We start from the raw sequence: 14,283 nt of genomic DNA, 5'->3' as shown, positions 1-14,283 counted from the left end.
CTATCACGGGAATGACCCAGTAGCTGTTTGCATGCGAGAAGCACATATGTTCTACAATGCGATTGTGATGTACAGCTTGTGGATGAACTACCAGACACCGTCTGCCTTTTGCCCTCGTAATGCCACATAACGGATGGATACACACATAGAGAAAGTCCGTCGGATGCATGCCGTCACACTCACGCCCAGCTGTCGATGAGCGAGTCGCGCATCTCGCCAATGACAGCGGCGGAGCTCTGTCCTTGAAGCTCTGCGAGTATGACGTTAGGATCTTCGCAACGCGGCGGATGAGACGTAAGCGATACGCACTAAACGCGGCTTCAATGACGCTGATTTCTGTCGCCGTCGTATCAAGTCCGGTGAATGCACACCAGTCGTTAACCACGAGGCCTGCTCCCAGAACATCGGATCCACGGTTTACGGTACCAGCCTGCAAGTGCGCCGCACTATCAGATCGCTCATCCCATACATGACTTTAACGGGGAACATACCACAAGCGGTACCTGCAATAGGCTACTGAGCTCGTCCTGGTCTTGGATGCTGGTCTTCGGGTGCACGAGACCGCCCTGATTCGAGATCACAGCGTAACTGCCCACCAGCACATTGTCGGCAATCGTTTGCCTGAAAACCTCCACCTTCAATACATCCGCAATTATCTCCTCCGTTTCCCGGTCAATATCTGGGTGAACGAGCGCGACGTAATCGTTGCATGCGATGACGTTCCCGAGCGCAGATAGTCGCTCTTCTACGCGCTGGATCGCGACAGCATCAGGAAGGGAGTTGCGGATGTGCTGGAGCTCCTGGTCTGTCGTAGTGGAGGGTACAAGCAGGCCATGGCGGTTGCCTGGAGTGGACACAGTTGGAGAGCGACATAACTAAGGTCTAAGTATGTGTACACACCTGCTGTAAGTCGACCGATGATGCGAGTACCACCGATACTCGTGTGCACGATCGGGATAACGTCTCCGAGCTCGGCCTCGAACGCGGAGTAAAAGTTTGTGCTGCCTTGAATGGCGCACAGACAGTAGCTGTTCGTCAACTTTGAGAACACGCCGATATCGCTGCTGTTCTCAAACTGGATGCCTGAAAGCCGAGAATTCAGCCGAGCGTGTGGTTTGTGCGCCGACCATACGTACGGGTAGCCATGATGGGGGAGGTAGAGTCCTTTGAGACGTCTACTAAGGCTCTGTGTTGTTCTGAGGGGCTAAAGGTGTCAAACAGAGGAGTTTGGGGGAGATCGAGGTGGCGGTAGAGACAACTTCGACAGAGAGGATATACTCGCAGGCTTGCAGGAAAATGTCAGCCACAGTCAGAGCCGGCTCCGAGCGCGCGGGCGCCTCTCCTTCGCGACTTGTCCTGTGCCTTCATCCTCACCGCGTGCTGGGCTTGTCCTGACTCTGACTGCGCTATCGGACGGCCTCTTTGAACTGGTTTGACGGCACAGAAGAAAGGCCGAGGGTCAGCGAGGCGAGCGGAGAGGAGTGACTACGGATGACTTGGGCACGGAACCGGGGACTCGCGCAGACGCTGAGGTCTGCAACTCTTGGGTGGCCGAGAAGACCTCAGGGCATTGGTGCAAAGAGATGCTACACAGCTGGGACAAATTCCTCCGGTTCCGCAATTGAGAAGATATTGTTGGACACTATCAAGGTATGCATGTCATTGTCAGTCACTTGTGTTGGACGCGTCTTGGGCCTGGCAGAGCATGGAGGTGCCATGCATGCTTCTGGCTAGGCCTTGGTCTGACTGGACAAATCGTGCGCGACCTCTGGCTCGTGTGTTTGTCCGACTTCGCCGTATGAACGCATCGCGGACGTAGTGCGGTGGTTTGTGTAGCCATGTGTTGGCTTTAGTAGTCTTGGCGGGCCTTGCCTTGACATGTTATCGACATGCGTAGGATCGTGGGCTAGTTCTCCACCCAACCATACCCTCCTTATCTGTTAGAAATACACGGGATACGGTTGCTGAGAGAGTATTCAGGCCACAGGTCCCATATCTTATGCCACATATATGCAAATGTGCCTTTCGCATCCGACAGCGGGATACTACATGAATTCATCCAACGCCGTCATAGGGTCCCGCGGCGACTTCATCACGAGTCCAGAAATTAGTCAAGTATTTGGTGAAGTACGTTCTTTCTCCGCGATGTCTGAAACGTCATCGATAACGAGCTCACAGCGCCGAGGATAGCTTCTCGGAGTCTGGTTGCTCTCTCAATGGATGCATGCAGGACAGGGACGTAAGATACGTCTCGTGGAACTCGGCCCTGGACGAGGGACACTCATGCACGATCTGCTGCGTGTGGGTGACGTTTGCGTCACAGCTGTGCGTTCAACAGTTGACCACCGAGTCTGACCAGGTATTCTCGCAATTTCGTGCTGCCCGATCGGCCACTGAAGAGATCCACCTCGTGGAGACTAGCCTCGCAATGCGATCAGCCCAAAAAGTCAAGCTCGGTCCGCTTGCGCAATCCAACGGATGGAACTTGAGCTGGCACGATGCGGTTGACAACATCCCTCATGACGCTAGCAAATTCACTCTCGTCGTGGCACATGAGTTCTTTGACGCCCTACCCTTCCATCTACTGCAAGTGAGGACAGAATAAGCCGCTATATCTCCCTGACGCTCACACACATGTGGCAGAAAACACACCATGGTTGGCAGGAACTGCTCATAACATCCGAACCCCAACCGGCAGCGCCTACAACGCTGAGGCCGGCCGCGTCGCCCTCACTGGACCTATCTGTCAACTCTCCAACACCCCGTGCAACCCGTTTCCGACAGATCCTATCTCCGACTCCTACTGCATCCTCAACCTTGCTCGGAATGTCATCTCCTCGGTTCCAGAAGCTCCCGGTCGGCTCGCGTGTAGAAGTATCTCCGGCCTCCTTCAAGGTCGCCCGACAAGTGGCTGAGTTGTTACATGACGAAGGGTCCGACGGCGTTCGGTCAGCCGGAAGCGCTCTCATTGTCGACTATGGAGGGGACAGGGCTTACGGAAACTCGTTCCGTGTACGTGTTTGATTACTCTGTTCCACCCGCTTATTCCCTGAAACCCTCTGCCCGTCTTCTCGTACTGCGACCGGTGTTAGAGACCGAGATTCTGACTGTTTCTCCTCGATGGCTCTAGGCATTCAAAGATCACAAGATAGTGGACGTGTTCCATAGGCCGGGCGAATGTGATCTCACCGTGAACGTAGACTTCACTTATCTGCAAGAAGCGACAGCTGATTTGGGTGAGTCTTTGTTGATTGCCTCGCGAGCAATGGTCGCCAGCCATCATCTGACAGGCCACTTGGTCCCACCCACCTCCTCTATGTTCCGCAATGACGATGACTGACATTGAACTCTATTCCATTCAGCGAGCCATCACGGACCCGTTCCCCAAGCGCTTTTCTTGCACAGGATGGGCCTTCAGCCGCGCGTCAACGCCCTCAAGGCAGCTGCAAAGGATGGGGACCGCAAGAAGCAGATTCAGGACGCCACCAGCAGGCTTGTGGACCCCACGGGCATGGGCTCGCAGTACAAGGTCATGGCGCTCATGGGCAAGCGTAGCGCCGAGCCGACCGAGGAGGAGCGGTGGCCTTTCGTGGATCTTCCAGCAAATTCGAAGCAGTGAGGCAGGATTCTTCAGCCTCGCAACACGATGCAGGCTCGGATTCTGTTCACCGTGTCGTAGAAGCCGTCCGTGAAACCTACCGCCACACTCGTGGTATCACTACTCACCCTCTAATCAGACATACATCATCCATCAGTGTGAGACGGCGGCGTCGAACATTGCGCGTCATTCATTGACTGAGAAGATGGCTTGATATGTGTATATGGAGCGGGCCTACGGCTTGAACATCCGGAGCCGCTAGGTAGGCGGAATGACAACGAGCCTTTTATGGGCCGAGGAAAGCCTCGCGGGTGTGGTGAACGCGCCAAGCGCTATAGTCACAGTGAACTTTGCTTCCACGTAATCCAAGCCGCAGTCAAGGCAGACGCTCTACAACGGTGCTATTCTGATTGGAGGCCTAGGTGATTTTGAACACATCGAAACGTATAAGAGGGGGGAGAAGGCAGCGGGAGAGACCGCGTATTTCGACTCGCTATACGTCACGGTCCTGCTCACCCATGCCTTCTTCCGATTCTGGGAAGCTCATCCTCGTTGTTGGCGCAACCGGTGCCCAGGGTATAGCCGTCATTAACAAGCTGCTTGAGCCCTGCGCCGATGGGAGCCCCTCGCCATACGCAGTGCGTGCACTCACCCGCGACCCAGGAAGTAGACGGGCACAAGAGCTTTCAAGCCGCGGAGTGGAGTGCGTGAAAGGTCTGACACATTGAAACGAAGCTCGGATGGGTCCTTGAATGCTAACCTTGGCCACTACAGGCGCGTTCGATGATCTGTCGTCCGTCTCGAGTGCCCTGTCCGGCGTGTACGGGGTATGGGTCAACACCGACGGCTTCACCGTCGGAGAACAGAAGGAAGTGTGGGCCGGCATCAGAATCTTTGAGCTCGCGAAGCAGAGTGGTGCCGTCAAACACTATGTCTGGAGCAGCCTGGATTACTCGTTGAAGGTAAGTGGCGTGAGCGGATAGAACATCACGCGGCGGACTCACATGCCAACGTACGGCGCGATTGCCCTCAGGCTGGGAAATACGACCTCCAGTATCGTTGCGAACATTACGACGGCAAAGCACGGGTCGCCGACTGGATGCGTTCGCAGCCTTCGGACCTGGATGGGATGGCGTGGAGCGTCGTCACATCTGGACCGTACATGGACATGCTCTTCAATGTACGTGCAGTTGATAGACCGTGGAGGAACCTCACTTCTGACCAACCTGCTGTAGATGATGTTCGGACCGCTAAAGCGACGACTGGACGGGACAGCGGTGTTCGCGACTCCCGTCGGGAACGGACATGTTCCGATGATTGCGCTTTCCGACCTCGGCTTCTTTGCACGGTATACATTCGATAACCGCAGAACCACCTCCGGACATGAGCTGAAGATTGCGAGCGACGTGGTTGGATGGAACTATCTCGAGCGAACATTCGAGAAGGTAACCGGGCAGAAGGCGGAAGTAGTATACCAGACGCTGGACGACTGGTTCGGTAACTTTGAAGGAGTAGACGACCCGGTGGCAAACGAACGGCAAGATGATGGTTCAACAACATGGAGGCAGAACTTTTCGGGATGGTGGGCGCTCTGGCGAGATGATAGGATTTCGCGGGATATGTCTTGGGTGAGGAGGGTGCATCCGGGTTGTCACAACCTGGAGAGTTGGATGAGGGAGAACAGTTACACCGGAGAGTTGAAGCGGCAGCATATCCTGAAGAACACAGAGGACGGGAAGACGATCAGACCGAAGTGGTCCGTCATAGATAGCCTGTGATTAAATTCAGCGGACGATTCATACGCTGTAATGTCAAATCAACTGACCAAGGGATTCAAATACGATCAGTGATGAGTCGAATTATAGCTGTTCGCCCTTGCTACGGTGCAGGGACTGTGATCGTGAGCGAGGTCTGTGTCTGCGCTCACGCCCATCTTCGTGGGAAGACATCCGTCTACGGGTGTGTTCTGCCCGGACTTGCTCCTCTACGTCTCGGATATCCTCTGTCTCGGGTGAGCGAGGTCTCTTCCGTCTCTCGGACGGCCCCGCCTCTCCGATGTCTTTGGTCTCCACATTCTCCTCTTCGGAGCGCCCTCTTTGTTCCTTCTTCTCCTTGTTGCGTTTCCACATGAGTTTTTTGCAGCACTTCGAGCATAGGACAACCTTGACGAGAGCAAACTTGCTTTCACCATGCTCTTGGTACGAGAACGGGAGCTCGAGGGTGGTGAGCGCAGGGCGTGCGTCATCGCCATCCGTAGGGAACTCGTTATGTAGAGGACAGCGGCTATTACCGCAGGTAGTCTCCCCAGCTCCAGAAAGGACCTCAGCTTCGGTGCGCCAGCGCAGTGCAAACTGTCGGTTGATAATGTATCAGATCAGATCACACCACGTGGAGTATCGCATCCAAGACTTACATTCCCTGATTTGTAGTGCTTGAGGTCACAGACAGCGTACTCCCGGTAAAGCGACGAGTAGTACTTCTTGGCAAGCTTCTCATCCCATGATAGCTTCCTTTCATCTTCTTCTGCATCCTCTCGAAGGAACCTAATGTCAAGAATCGCACATTGGCAAGTCAGACGACTGATGCCCACGTTCTGCTGATGACTACGTCAGTGCAGCTTACTTGTGAGAACTCTTCAATATGTCGAACTCGGTTGTTCCGGTTCCTCTAGATGTTGTGGCGCCCTTCGAGCTGTAGGGTGTGTATAGAGCCATGTTCTGCTAGGCGGTTGGAGACTAGGTCGCGGTTCAGGGTAAGAAAGACGAACCCATTGCCCAACCACTGTCAAAAGCTGTGCAGCCACAGGCGCGCGACCGCCCGGGCCGACGAGTCTGGTTGTAGTCGACGCCAAGTTCGTTAAATTTCGACGAATCTCTGCCCTACTTCTGGGCCCAACATACATGTTCTCTTGGATATGCAAGGTACAGTACTATTTGCGCACTAGCCTAGTACAGGCACGGCAAGTGACTCGCCTACTAGTATCGCGATAGATGGTCGACGGTCGTGTTAATGAAGTAAGACTTGATCCCTCTGTAGTCGTTTCCGAAGAGATTCTGCGATGCCGCAAAGGCGTAAATGATCAGTTTGGAGCCGCATCTGTCACTGGCATTCAGGCGATGATAACTTACCAATGATGTGGCACCATAGGGATCGGTAGCGACGAAATCGGATCGATAGTTGCCCTCCCGTGCGACATAGTAGATACTATGCTCCAAGCCTACTTTGTCAGTCTTGAGGAATAGTTTTAAGGCCAGTTTTTGGGGTCGGCGAGCATGCCATGTGCCACGCAGATGCAGATTGCTATCAAACCTCGCTGCGTATGGATTAATGTCGACAAATACAGTGGAGCCGTCTGTCCAGCCATGTTGGGGGAGGGACAGGACAAGGCGCGAGCCGAAAGAATAGCTGTGTGCGAGACAGCACCGGAAATAATCGTAGAATAAGGGCACTTGGAGCAGGAGGCTCCCGCGAGAGCTCCATGCACCCCAGTCGATTGGTGCTCGGGAAGCTGAGACCGGCTGGGAGAGGATGGAACGGAGAGCCTCGTATGATACGAGAAGACCAACTCGGGTGAAATTTTCCCTCGATTGAGAGTCGCTGAGAGCGACCGTGACCATCCGGAGAGATGGATCTGGAAAGAAAGCAACGCCTGAAGGAGGATTTGGGATACTCGACTCCTGGATTCTATCCAGCCCAGTTCCACGAGCGTAAGCATATGAAGTACGTGCCCATTGTGCCCGTGGGAGATGATGAATCGGTGGAGGCGATCTCGGGTTCGACGTGGTACATGCGCAACTCGTCCCACCCGCAACAGCCCGCAACTATATGCGACTCGTCAAGCAACGCGAAAGAGATCTCTCCGTGAAAGTGATTGTGCTGTTGTTCACGGTATCAGCGACTTGGCCGGAAACGTGTATCTCTCTGATCGACTTACCCAGACCAGCTCCCCTGACCTCCAATTCCGTACCTCTATGTCGAAGAACGCCTCCCGGTGGGATAATTCCATCCGTGAGCTCCACGCCACGCGATCCTTGTGAATCTGAATGCAATACATGCCTCGAGGACAGGGCGTCGCCGCGCGGAGCACAGAGAGCATCGCATTTGCATGCGGTTTGTCCGGATGTTGGAGTGACCTCACGTGGACGAGGACCTGTCTAATGCGAGGACACAATTATAATTGTTAGTGACTACGTCGGAGACTAGATGGCTAGATACTGACGATTCGTCCGCTTCTTCCTGAAACACCAACAACAAATCCTGCACTAGGTCAACTGACACTTCCAACACCTTGCCACCAGGGAAGTTACGGGCAAGGGGGATGACCCAATGATGCCGGGTATCCAGAAAGTCAATTGCAGGACAGAAGACCTCCACCAGATTCAGCCGTGGCTTGCGGATGGTGTAGGACGTGAAACTGGCAAACGACAGAGAGGGTGCCCAGTCCTTGTTCTCTGGGGTGACACACCAGTGAGGGAGAGCTCTGCTTCGGGCGGCAGCATCAGTTCCGTTGCGAAGCTGGAAGGTGTAGTTCTTCAATAAGCGAAGTCGCTCCGACACCGGTGTGTTGCTGAGGGGGCCATCTACCATTCCGTTGACGTCCAGCAGGATCTTGTATCGGGTGTAGATATCCGTTCTCACGAGATATTCAAACGAACGGCAAACCTAAAAAGGGAGTGTAGGCGAAGTCAGTGAGGTTTTACAGTAGTACGATCTCAAGACTAAAAGATGCTTACAAGGCTGCAGGAAAAGATGTCGGCTATGTTGCCTAGGCATATAATGTGTGCGAGAACCTCGCTAGGGAGAGAGCATAGACTCGAATTTCTTGCTCGCTTCGAAAGCGCTGCCTGTCTCGGCTGTTTCCGGAGGATCCGAGGATTGAGTTTCGTCAAAATGAGTTTAAGCATTGACGCGTTGAAGCCTAGCAGTCGGAAAGTGGGAGAGGCGCATACAGTCAAGAAAGACAGAGAGTGGGAGCGAGTCGAAAGTATGGTACAGCTTTATGATAGACGCATCGGACATCAAGCTGAACTCTAATCTGGTAAAATAACTGCATTCACGCTTCAAGATATAGGTACAACGCATAACGAGAACACGGTCACGTTGGGGACAAACACGCTTGTCAAACAACGAACTACATCAAGCAGTCCCCATGAACATCACTCAAACCACCTGAGGCAGCCACAGTCCTTCGACGGCAAAGTCGAGAGAGTACGTCTTGATCCCCTTGTAGTGACGTTCAAATGAACCCTACGTGGTTGAGAACGTTCATTCAGTGCAGATTGCCTCGATTCTATTCGATTACATGCGCTTCCAAGTAAATAGAGAAAGTGCTGATGCCATTGTCTGTCCGCGACAAGATGCACGTACCACCTGTTCAGAAAGAACGTCAGAAAGAACGACCACTCTGTGTCGAGTAGTGTAGCGGTTGATCTCTGTACTGGCCCTTGGTGCACTACCAGACACCAGACATGGAAACACCAAGTATATCAGGGGCATGCTCAAACAAGAAGAATGGGAAATAACTCACACTAATAGACAACCCATGCACCTGCATCCCAACCGCGTTCACCCCATCCTCAACGCCCCCCTCCAACGCCGGCAGGAGCGCATACACCGCACACACCGGCCACCGGAACGGCGGCGTCGGCACCCGGGTCGTCCGCGCGCACCCCGCGTGCGGCGCATGCAGGTGCCGCGCGAGCGGGTTCAGGTCGAGCACAACGAGGCGCGGCACATCGAACGGGTCCGCGGGGTCGTGCGCGACGTACGCGACGCGCGAGCCGCACGGGTACATGGCGTGCGGCGCGCCGCCGCTCCCGCGGGGCGTGTTGGCGTCGGCGTGCGTCCCGATGGTCAATGCGTGCCGGGACCAGTCTTTCCAGGCCATCTCCACTGGCGGATTTGTGGTAGGACCACTAGTGCGCGGCAGCCAGAACCGGATGAACTCGGCCAGCACTAGGAGGGTGCAGAATCCTCTATCGTGCGTTCGGAGTTCGATGACGATGGGCCGTAGGGAGGGATCGGGGAAGAAGAGGGCTTTGGGGTGAGGGGGCACGGGGGTGAGGGCGCAGGTGTCGTCTAAAACGCACGACTTCACGGTGTCCCCGAGTTCGAGTGCGAGGACGCAGCCCGCAGGGTGCAGCTTCGCCGTTGCCCGGTCCGCATCGGTTTGTGAGTCGACGAAGCGATACACGCGCAGCTTGTCCTTCTCGCCGAGATGCAACAAGGAGCGGCGCTCGGATAGTAGGATGTGCGCTTTGTCGAGAAACGTGAACGTACATTGGTCGTCGAAATATCCGCGCTGAGAGGATGGACGGGAAAGTAAGAGAGTTACAGATGAGCTACGGAGGGACTTGCAAATCTATTGTCGCACTTACCCAGACGAGACGGCCCGCTTTCCAGTCCCAGACTTCCAAGGAATAGTCGAGACGTTCTGCACGTGGCTCCGCGGTTATGGGATCGGAGAAGAACCTGGTGCACCACGCCATGTAGCGCCCGTATATCTGAAAGCCCAGGAAGGAGGGCGATGGCCACTTGATGAACGAGATCGCCAAGTTTGGATGCAGGGCATCGGGATGGTCAATAGGTTGGTTGTGCTGGGGAGCGACTGCGCCTTCGTCACGCAACGTACGGAGCAACACAGTCGCGCGCTTCCTGGAAGGTTTCAAGCAAACAATGAAGTCAATACGTGGGTGAAGGTACGCTGTAGATAAAAGCACGCACTTGACTGTCTCCGATGGTCCGCCGTAGAACACGACCAGCAGATTCTGAGCGACATCCACCCCAGCGACCTCCATAAAGTGAGGCAGCAAAAAGTCAGCGGCAAATGGCGCTTCGTGAGCCGTACCAGGTGCATACGCGACGAGCCGGTTGGGGGCGTCTTCATCTGGCTGCCGGACCATGTAGGCTGTCACGTTCCCGACGACGCAGCTCGACCTGTTCTTGAACGGCTCATGCCGCCCATGCGACGGTGGACTGGGTACAGGGACGAGCTCAGGGGCACAGCACTCCGCGGTGTATGCTTGCAGAGCGCGCAGGCGGTCGTGCACGGACATCCCGGCGCATAATGCGCCTTCTAACACGCCGTTGATCCCGAGCTCCAGCCGGTACTGCAGACGCGTGTCGGACTGGATGAGACGCTGCAGGATGCACACCTGGAAGATAAAGACATGAGCGGAACAGCCTGAGCCTTGTACGAGTTTGAAAATGCTGTCGGGAGCTCACCTGCCTGCACCTTGCGAGCTCGTAGGCGCGGAGGTAGGCAAGGATGGCCAGCATGACGTCTTCCGGAATACGGGAGACGCATGCGCCACACGAGTCTCCGTGCGGGTTGACTTGTGTGGGGCTCTGAGGTGGCGGAAGTCGCAAGACGCGCATACCGGGATCCTTGATGAGCTTGGGAAACGGAAATGATGGTGCAAAGTCGTCCATGCAGGGTCGCAGTCCGGGGTGTGGCGCAGGGGTGGGGTGGGATGGATGTCTGCAGTAGGTGGGGGCGTCGAGTTTATGTTTTATGTACTGACTTGGTTTTGGTCCGTGCAATGAGTGTTAAGGCTGTGCTATCAGGGCCGTGAATAGGCAAAAACCTAACGCGACATCGACACAATAAATAGAGAAGCGCTCCCCGACGAACAAGAACGCACCCGCACCAAACAATGCACACGCCCATCGTAACGGTAGAATCCCAGGCCTTCACGCCTGAGTCTCATGCAACAACCGTTGCCGTCTAGAGGAGGGAAACGGCGGAACGCATAGACCATCACAGCATAGCCTCGCGGTCACGGCCTTGAATCGCATTCGGAGTTGCGGCCAGAACGACAAAAGAGCGTGTACATCGGGCTCACCAACGAAGACTATAGCGCAGGTCGCTCTAGGGCAGGCGAATTGTGTGAAGTTGAGCGTATTGAAGTTGCGATACTGATGCAGACTCCGAGTCGGAGGTCATGCTTCAGAATTTGCACTCTTGAATCTGTTGTAGCAGTACAACGGTCCATCGTCAGGACGCGGGTCATAAGCAGATCGGAAGCATGAGATTCGAGGGGATAAGCGAGCTACACGACGACAAATAACCAAGCTATCACTGGCGTTGGCAATGGTTCAGCAAAGAGAACGAGGCGCGTTTGAACGTGGGCGGTAAGTAACAGAATCCGAATCGGGTAAGTCACGTGGAACGGAGGCCGGAATTCGAACTTTGACCGGAAGGTTGGTTAGAACTTCAATCGGCCGGAAGGTACGTTCTGGGCGAAACGTCCGCGGATCCAGGCGGACTGTCAGCCCATCACGGATGTACGGATTCACAATGTTTGTATATATGGAGCTACCTCCGCAAGCGCATCTGTGAAAACTCTACTCTCCCTCCTCTACCGAGAAGGTGTCATCGAATAGCTCATTGTCAGGAGCTCAAACATATTCAAGCATGTTGCCCACAAATAACGACTCTCTGACCTCCGCTATCTGTCGTGCTCGCAGTGAACGTGAGTACATGCATCATAACATCGACCGTAGCTCAAGTCGATTGACGCCGTTGCGTACTTAGCGGATTGCTGGCACTGGGATGAAGATGATCAACACGGGTGGTGTCCTGCCGACACAGATTGGCAACAGCTGTGCGCCTCCTGGCGCAATGACAGTCCCGAACCCATCCAGACGCTATCCGTATCCTGTGTCGCGTCTTACATCCACACACGCTCTCTTGTGGTCCACGGTGAAGCCTATACGAAGATGGCGTTGAGGATCTTACAACGTAGGGAAGAGGCCCCTACATCAGGCGCACTAATTGTGGGTCAATCCGGATGCGGTATGTGCACATGCATTGATATCTTCGAGCATGTCACTCACACCTGGATTCTCGTTCTTGGTTCAAGGGAAAGGGTGTTTCATCTGGTACCTACTCCACATTCTGTTGATGATGGACGAGCCAGTGCTCCTTGCTTGCGGGGTCTACTATCGACTATTCTTCAAAGGACGGGTATACGAGCCTCCGTCACGGCTGAAGGACTTCCATCACCTCCCGCATCATACGGAATCAAGGCCTTTATGGCTCTTGGCGGATGTTATCGACGGTGACGAGACTCTTCTTCCGCTAGACCACCACCTCCTATTCCCAGTCAAGACTGCCGAGCGTCATCTTGGCCATGGCGAAGTTTGGGCAACAACCAGAGGCGCGGCACGCATAGGCCTTCCTCTGTGGTCGGAGGAAGAGTTGGTCGAGGGGTGAGCACATCGCGGCGATATGCCGAGGTTTCCGTTCGCTGAGCGATACCGTTCTAGATTCGTCCTTCACCGTGCTTATCCGCGCTTCTCTCGAGAACTGCAAGATGCTATCGATGGTTCCGCTCCCGCAAGTAATAGGAGGGGCACAGTCTCTTGGTTGAACCAGTGGCATCCCACATGGCGAGCTCAGACCGTGGACGATATCACTTTATCTCTCGTGAAGGATGCGATTCGCATCGTCGGCCCTGTCGCACGAGACGTGTTCAAATTCGTCTTCAATCCGCGAGAGCATCAGACATACCCGATGGCCTTAGGCATTTCCTATCAAGACATCATGCGCTCGCTGATAGGCCCCGGAGGCTGCGCTACAGACAGTCTCTTCGCCATCCGCCCTGCTCACGATCCTCGCAATCCGCACTGCGACGCATTCGTCTGCGACTTCAAGTCTCGGCGTATAGCAAGGGATGCGAAGAGGATGTTCTTCGCGTTTCCTCCCCGAACCGTGGGATGTCCGACTGCCGACGCCAAGCACCGAGAACTTTTCAAGGCGTGTTGGAAAGGACAACCGACCTCTGTTCTGGCCGGATGTCTGTTCGTGAACATCGCTCGACATGCCCTCCTAGGGCACAGCGACGCGCCTCTGCAGCTTTCGGCCGTGTTCGCGACCGACGATACAAGCAGCGTATGGAGGCCATCGTCGGAGACCACTCTTCGGGCTCTCTCCCTTCCTCTACGTTCTGCCGAGGCTTACGGCTCTTCGAGGTCTCCGATCGACGAAGGACAATGTCTACCTGCCCGCAGCGCCCAGCCGCGCAGTCACGCCTACTTGTGATGCGTTCTTCTTCGACTCAGAGATCGGCAGCGCCCAGCGGGTAAACTTGTGGATCTTCCAGTCGACCGTCTCCGCGACATACAAGACCAAATCCGACAGCGCAATACGCCTCCGACGCCTGATCACCGCCGCTCGTACGCACTGCTTGCACACCGCGCAGAACAATCGCGCTTCAAGGAAGAGGAAGAGGGACTCCGGAGATGCCGTGACTGTTTGCTTGAATCTGGTCCTTGTCCATCCTGACGTCCAGGACCGCAACTGGTCATGGGAGATGCCAGTGGACTGGATAGAGGACTGGCAGGATATGAGGTGCGAGCCTCATGTTTACCATATGCCCTTAAGCATATAACGGTGAGTGGTTTTCGCCTGAACTCGACGCTAACTACAAGGTCACGTATCAAACACAGGCTGCGTTATGGAGACAGCGCCATGCGAACTCAAAGGGGGTTCTTGTTATCGGCGGAAGACTAGGGATACACCATAAACGTCCGCTGTACCTGAAACAAGTTACGTTGAGTGCTCTTGACACACATTCGGTGAGATTGGCGGAGAGTACTTCGTCATCCATGCGTGAACGAACCATAAAGTTGTCGTGATCTCGCGTATCCACAACTCTTATGGACTGTGCAGGAGGCGGAAG

At 54.9% G+C, this 14,283-nt stretch overlaps 7 protein-coding genes across 7 annotated transcripts; 3 read left to right on the top strand and 4 right to left on the bottom strand.

Annotated features, from left to right (window-relative positions):
* Nucleotides 1–5: 5 nt before the first annotated feature.
* L226DRAFT_508633 (eukaryotic translation initiation factor 6) lies at nt 6–1,437 on the bottom strand. The gene is made up of 5 exons (XM_067678182.1): nt 1,137–1,437; nt 901–1,083; nt 492–844; nt 310–430; nt 6–250 (listed from the first exon to the last, which is right to left on the bottom strand). The coding sequence occupies exons 1-5, from the start codon at nt 1,144–1,146 to the stop codon at nt 180–182; spliced, it is 738 nt and encodes a 245-aa protein (XP_067535558.1). The 5' UTR covers nt 1,147–1,437; the 3' UTR covers nt 6–179.
* Nucleotides 1,338–3,675, top strand: L226DRAFT_535194 (DUF185-domain-containing protein). Its single transcript, XM_067680852.1, has 7 exons — nt 1,338–1,650; nt 1,981–2,127; nt 2,191–2,301; nt 2,360–2,590; nt 2,644–3,012; nt 3,131–3,236; nt 3,363–3,675. Exons 1-7 carry the CDS (start codon nt 1,492–1,494, stop codon nt 3,617–3,619), a joined length of 1,380 nt encoding a protein of 459 aa, XP_067535557.1. The 5' UTR covers nt 1,338–1,491; the 3' UTR covers nt 3,620–3,675.
* Nucleotides 3,676–3,868: 193 nt separating this feature from the next.
* Nucleotides 3,869–5,444, top strand: L226DRAFT_70283 (NAD(P)-binding protein). The gene is made up of 4 exons (XM_067687175.1): nt 3,869–4,312; nt 4,373–4,560; nt 4,632–4,778; nt 4,834–5,444. Exons 1-4 carry the CDS (start codon nt 4,117–4,119, stop codon nt 5,374–5,376), a joined length of 1,074 nt encoding a protein of 357 aa, XP_067535556.1. The 5' UTR covers nt 3,869–4,116; the 3' UTR covers nt 5,377–5,444.
* Nucleotides 5,445–5,457: 13 nt separating this feature from the next.
* Nucleotides 5,458–6,312, bottom strand: L226DRAFT_545838 (uncharacterized protein; the record flags this gene model as incomplete). The annotated part of the gene is made up of 3 exons (XM_067682372.1): nt 5,458–5,949; nt 6,012–6,141; nt 6,221–6,312. 3 exons carry the CDS (start codon nt 6,310–6,312, stop codon nt 5,458–5,460), a joined length of 714 nt encoding a protein of 237 aa, XP_067535555.1.
* An 849-nt stretch (nt 6,313–7,161) lies between these two features.
* Nucleotides 7,162–8,522, bottom strand: L226DRAFT_70275 (uncharacterized protein). Its single transcript, XM_067687174.1, has 3 exons — nt 7,818–8,522; nt 7,533–7,752; nt 7,162–7,474 (listed from the first exon to the last, which is right to left on the bottom strand). Exons 1-3 carry the CDS (start codon nt 8,183–8,185, stop codon nt 7,283–7,285), a joined length of 780 nt encoding a protein of 259 aa, XP_067535554.1. The 5' UTR covers nt 8,186–8,522; the 3' UTR covers nt 7,162–7,282.
* A 310-nt stretch (nt 8,523–8,832) lies between these two features.
* On the bottom strand, nt 8,833–11,240 carry L226DRAFT_70248 (uncharacterized protein). Its single transcript, XM_067687173.1, has 5 exons — nt 10,823–11,240; nt 10,322–10,752; nt 9,976–10,252; nt 9,126–9,899; nt 8,833–9,050 (listed from the first exon to the last, which is right to left on the bottom strand). The coding sequence occupies exons 1-5, from the start codon at nt 11,027–11,029 to the stop codon at nt 8,985–8,987; spliced, it is 1,755 nt and encodes a 584-aa protein (XP_067535553.1). The 5' UTR covers nt 11,030–11,240; the 3' UTR covers nt 8,833–8,984.
* Nucleotides 11,241–11,861: 621 nt separating this feature from the next.
* Nucleotides 11,862–14,091, top strand: L226DRAFT_535188 (uncharacterized protein). The gene is made up of 5 exons (XM_067680851.1): nt 11,862–12,072; nt 12,135–12,395; nt 12,463–12,811; nt 12,869–13,994; nt 14,051–14,091. The coding sequence occupies exons 1-4, from the start codon at nt 12,015–12,017 to the stop codon at nt 13,641–13,643; spliced, it is 1,443 nt and encodes a 480-aa protein (XP_067535552.1). The 5' UTR covers nt 11,862–12,014; the 3' UTR covers nt 13,644–13,994; nt 14,051–14,091.
* The last annotated feature ends 192 nt before the right edge of the window (nt 14,092–14,283 follow it).

Source organism: Lentinus tigrinus (genome assembly GCF_003813185.1).
Source record: "Lentinus tigrinus ALCF2SS1-7 unplaced genomic scaffold L226scaffold_12, whole genome shotgun sequence".
Taxonomy (NCBI): domain Eukaryota; kingdom Fungi; phylum Basidiomycota; class Agaricomycetes; order Polyporales; family Polyporaceae; genus Lentinus; species Lentinus tigrinus.
Note: the sequence above shows the minus strand (reverse complement) of the source record. Positions and strands in the feature narration are given on the sequence as shown.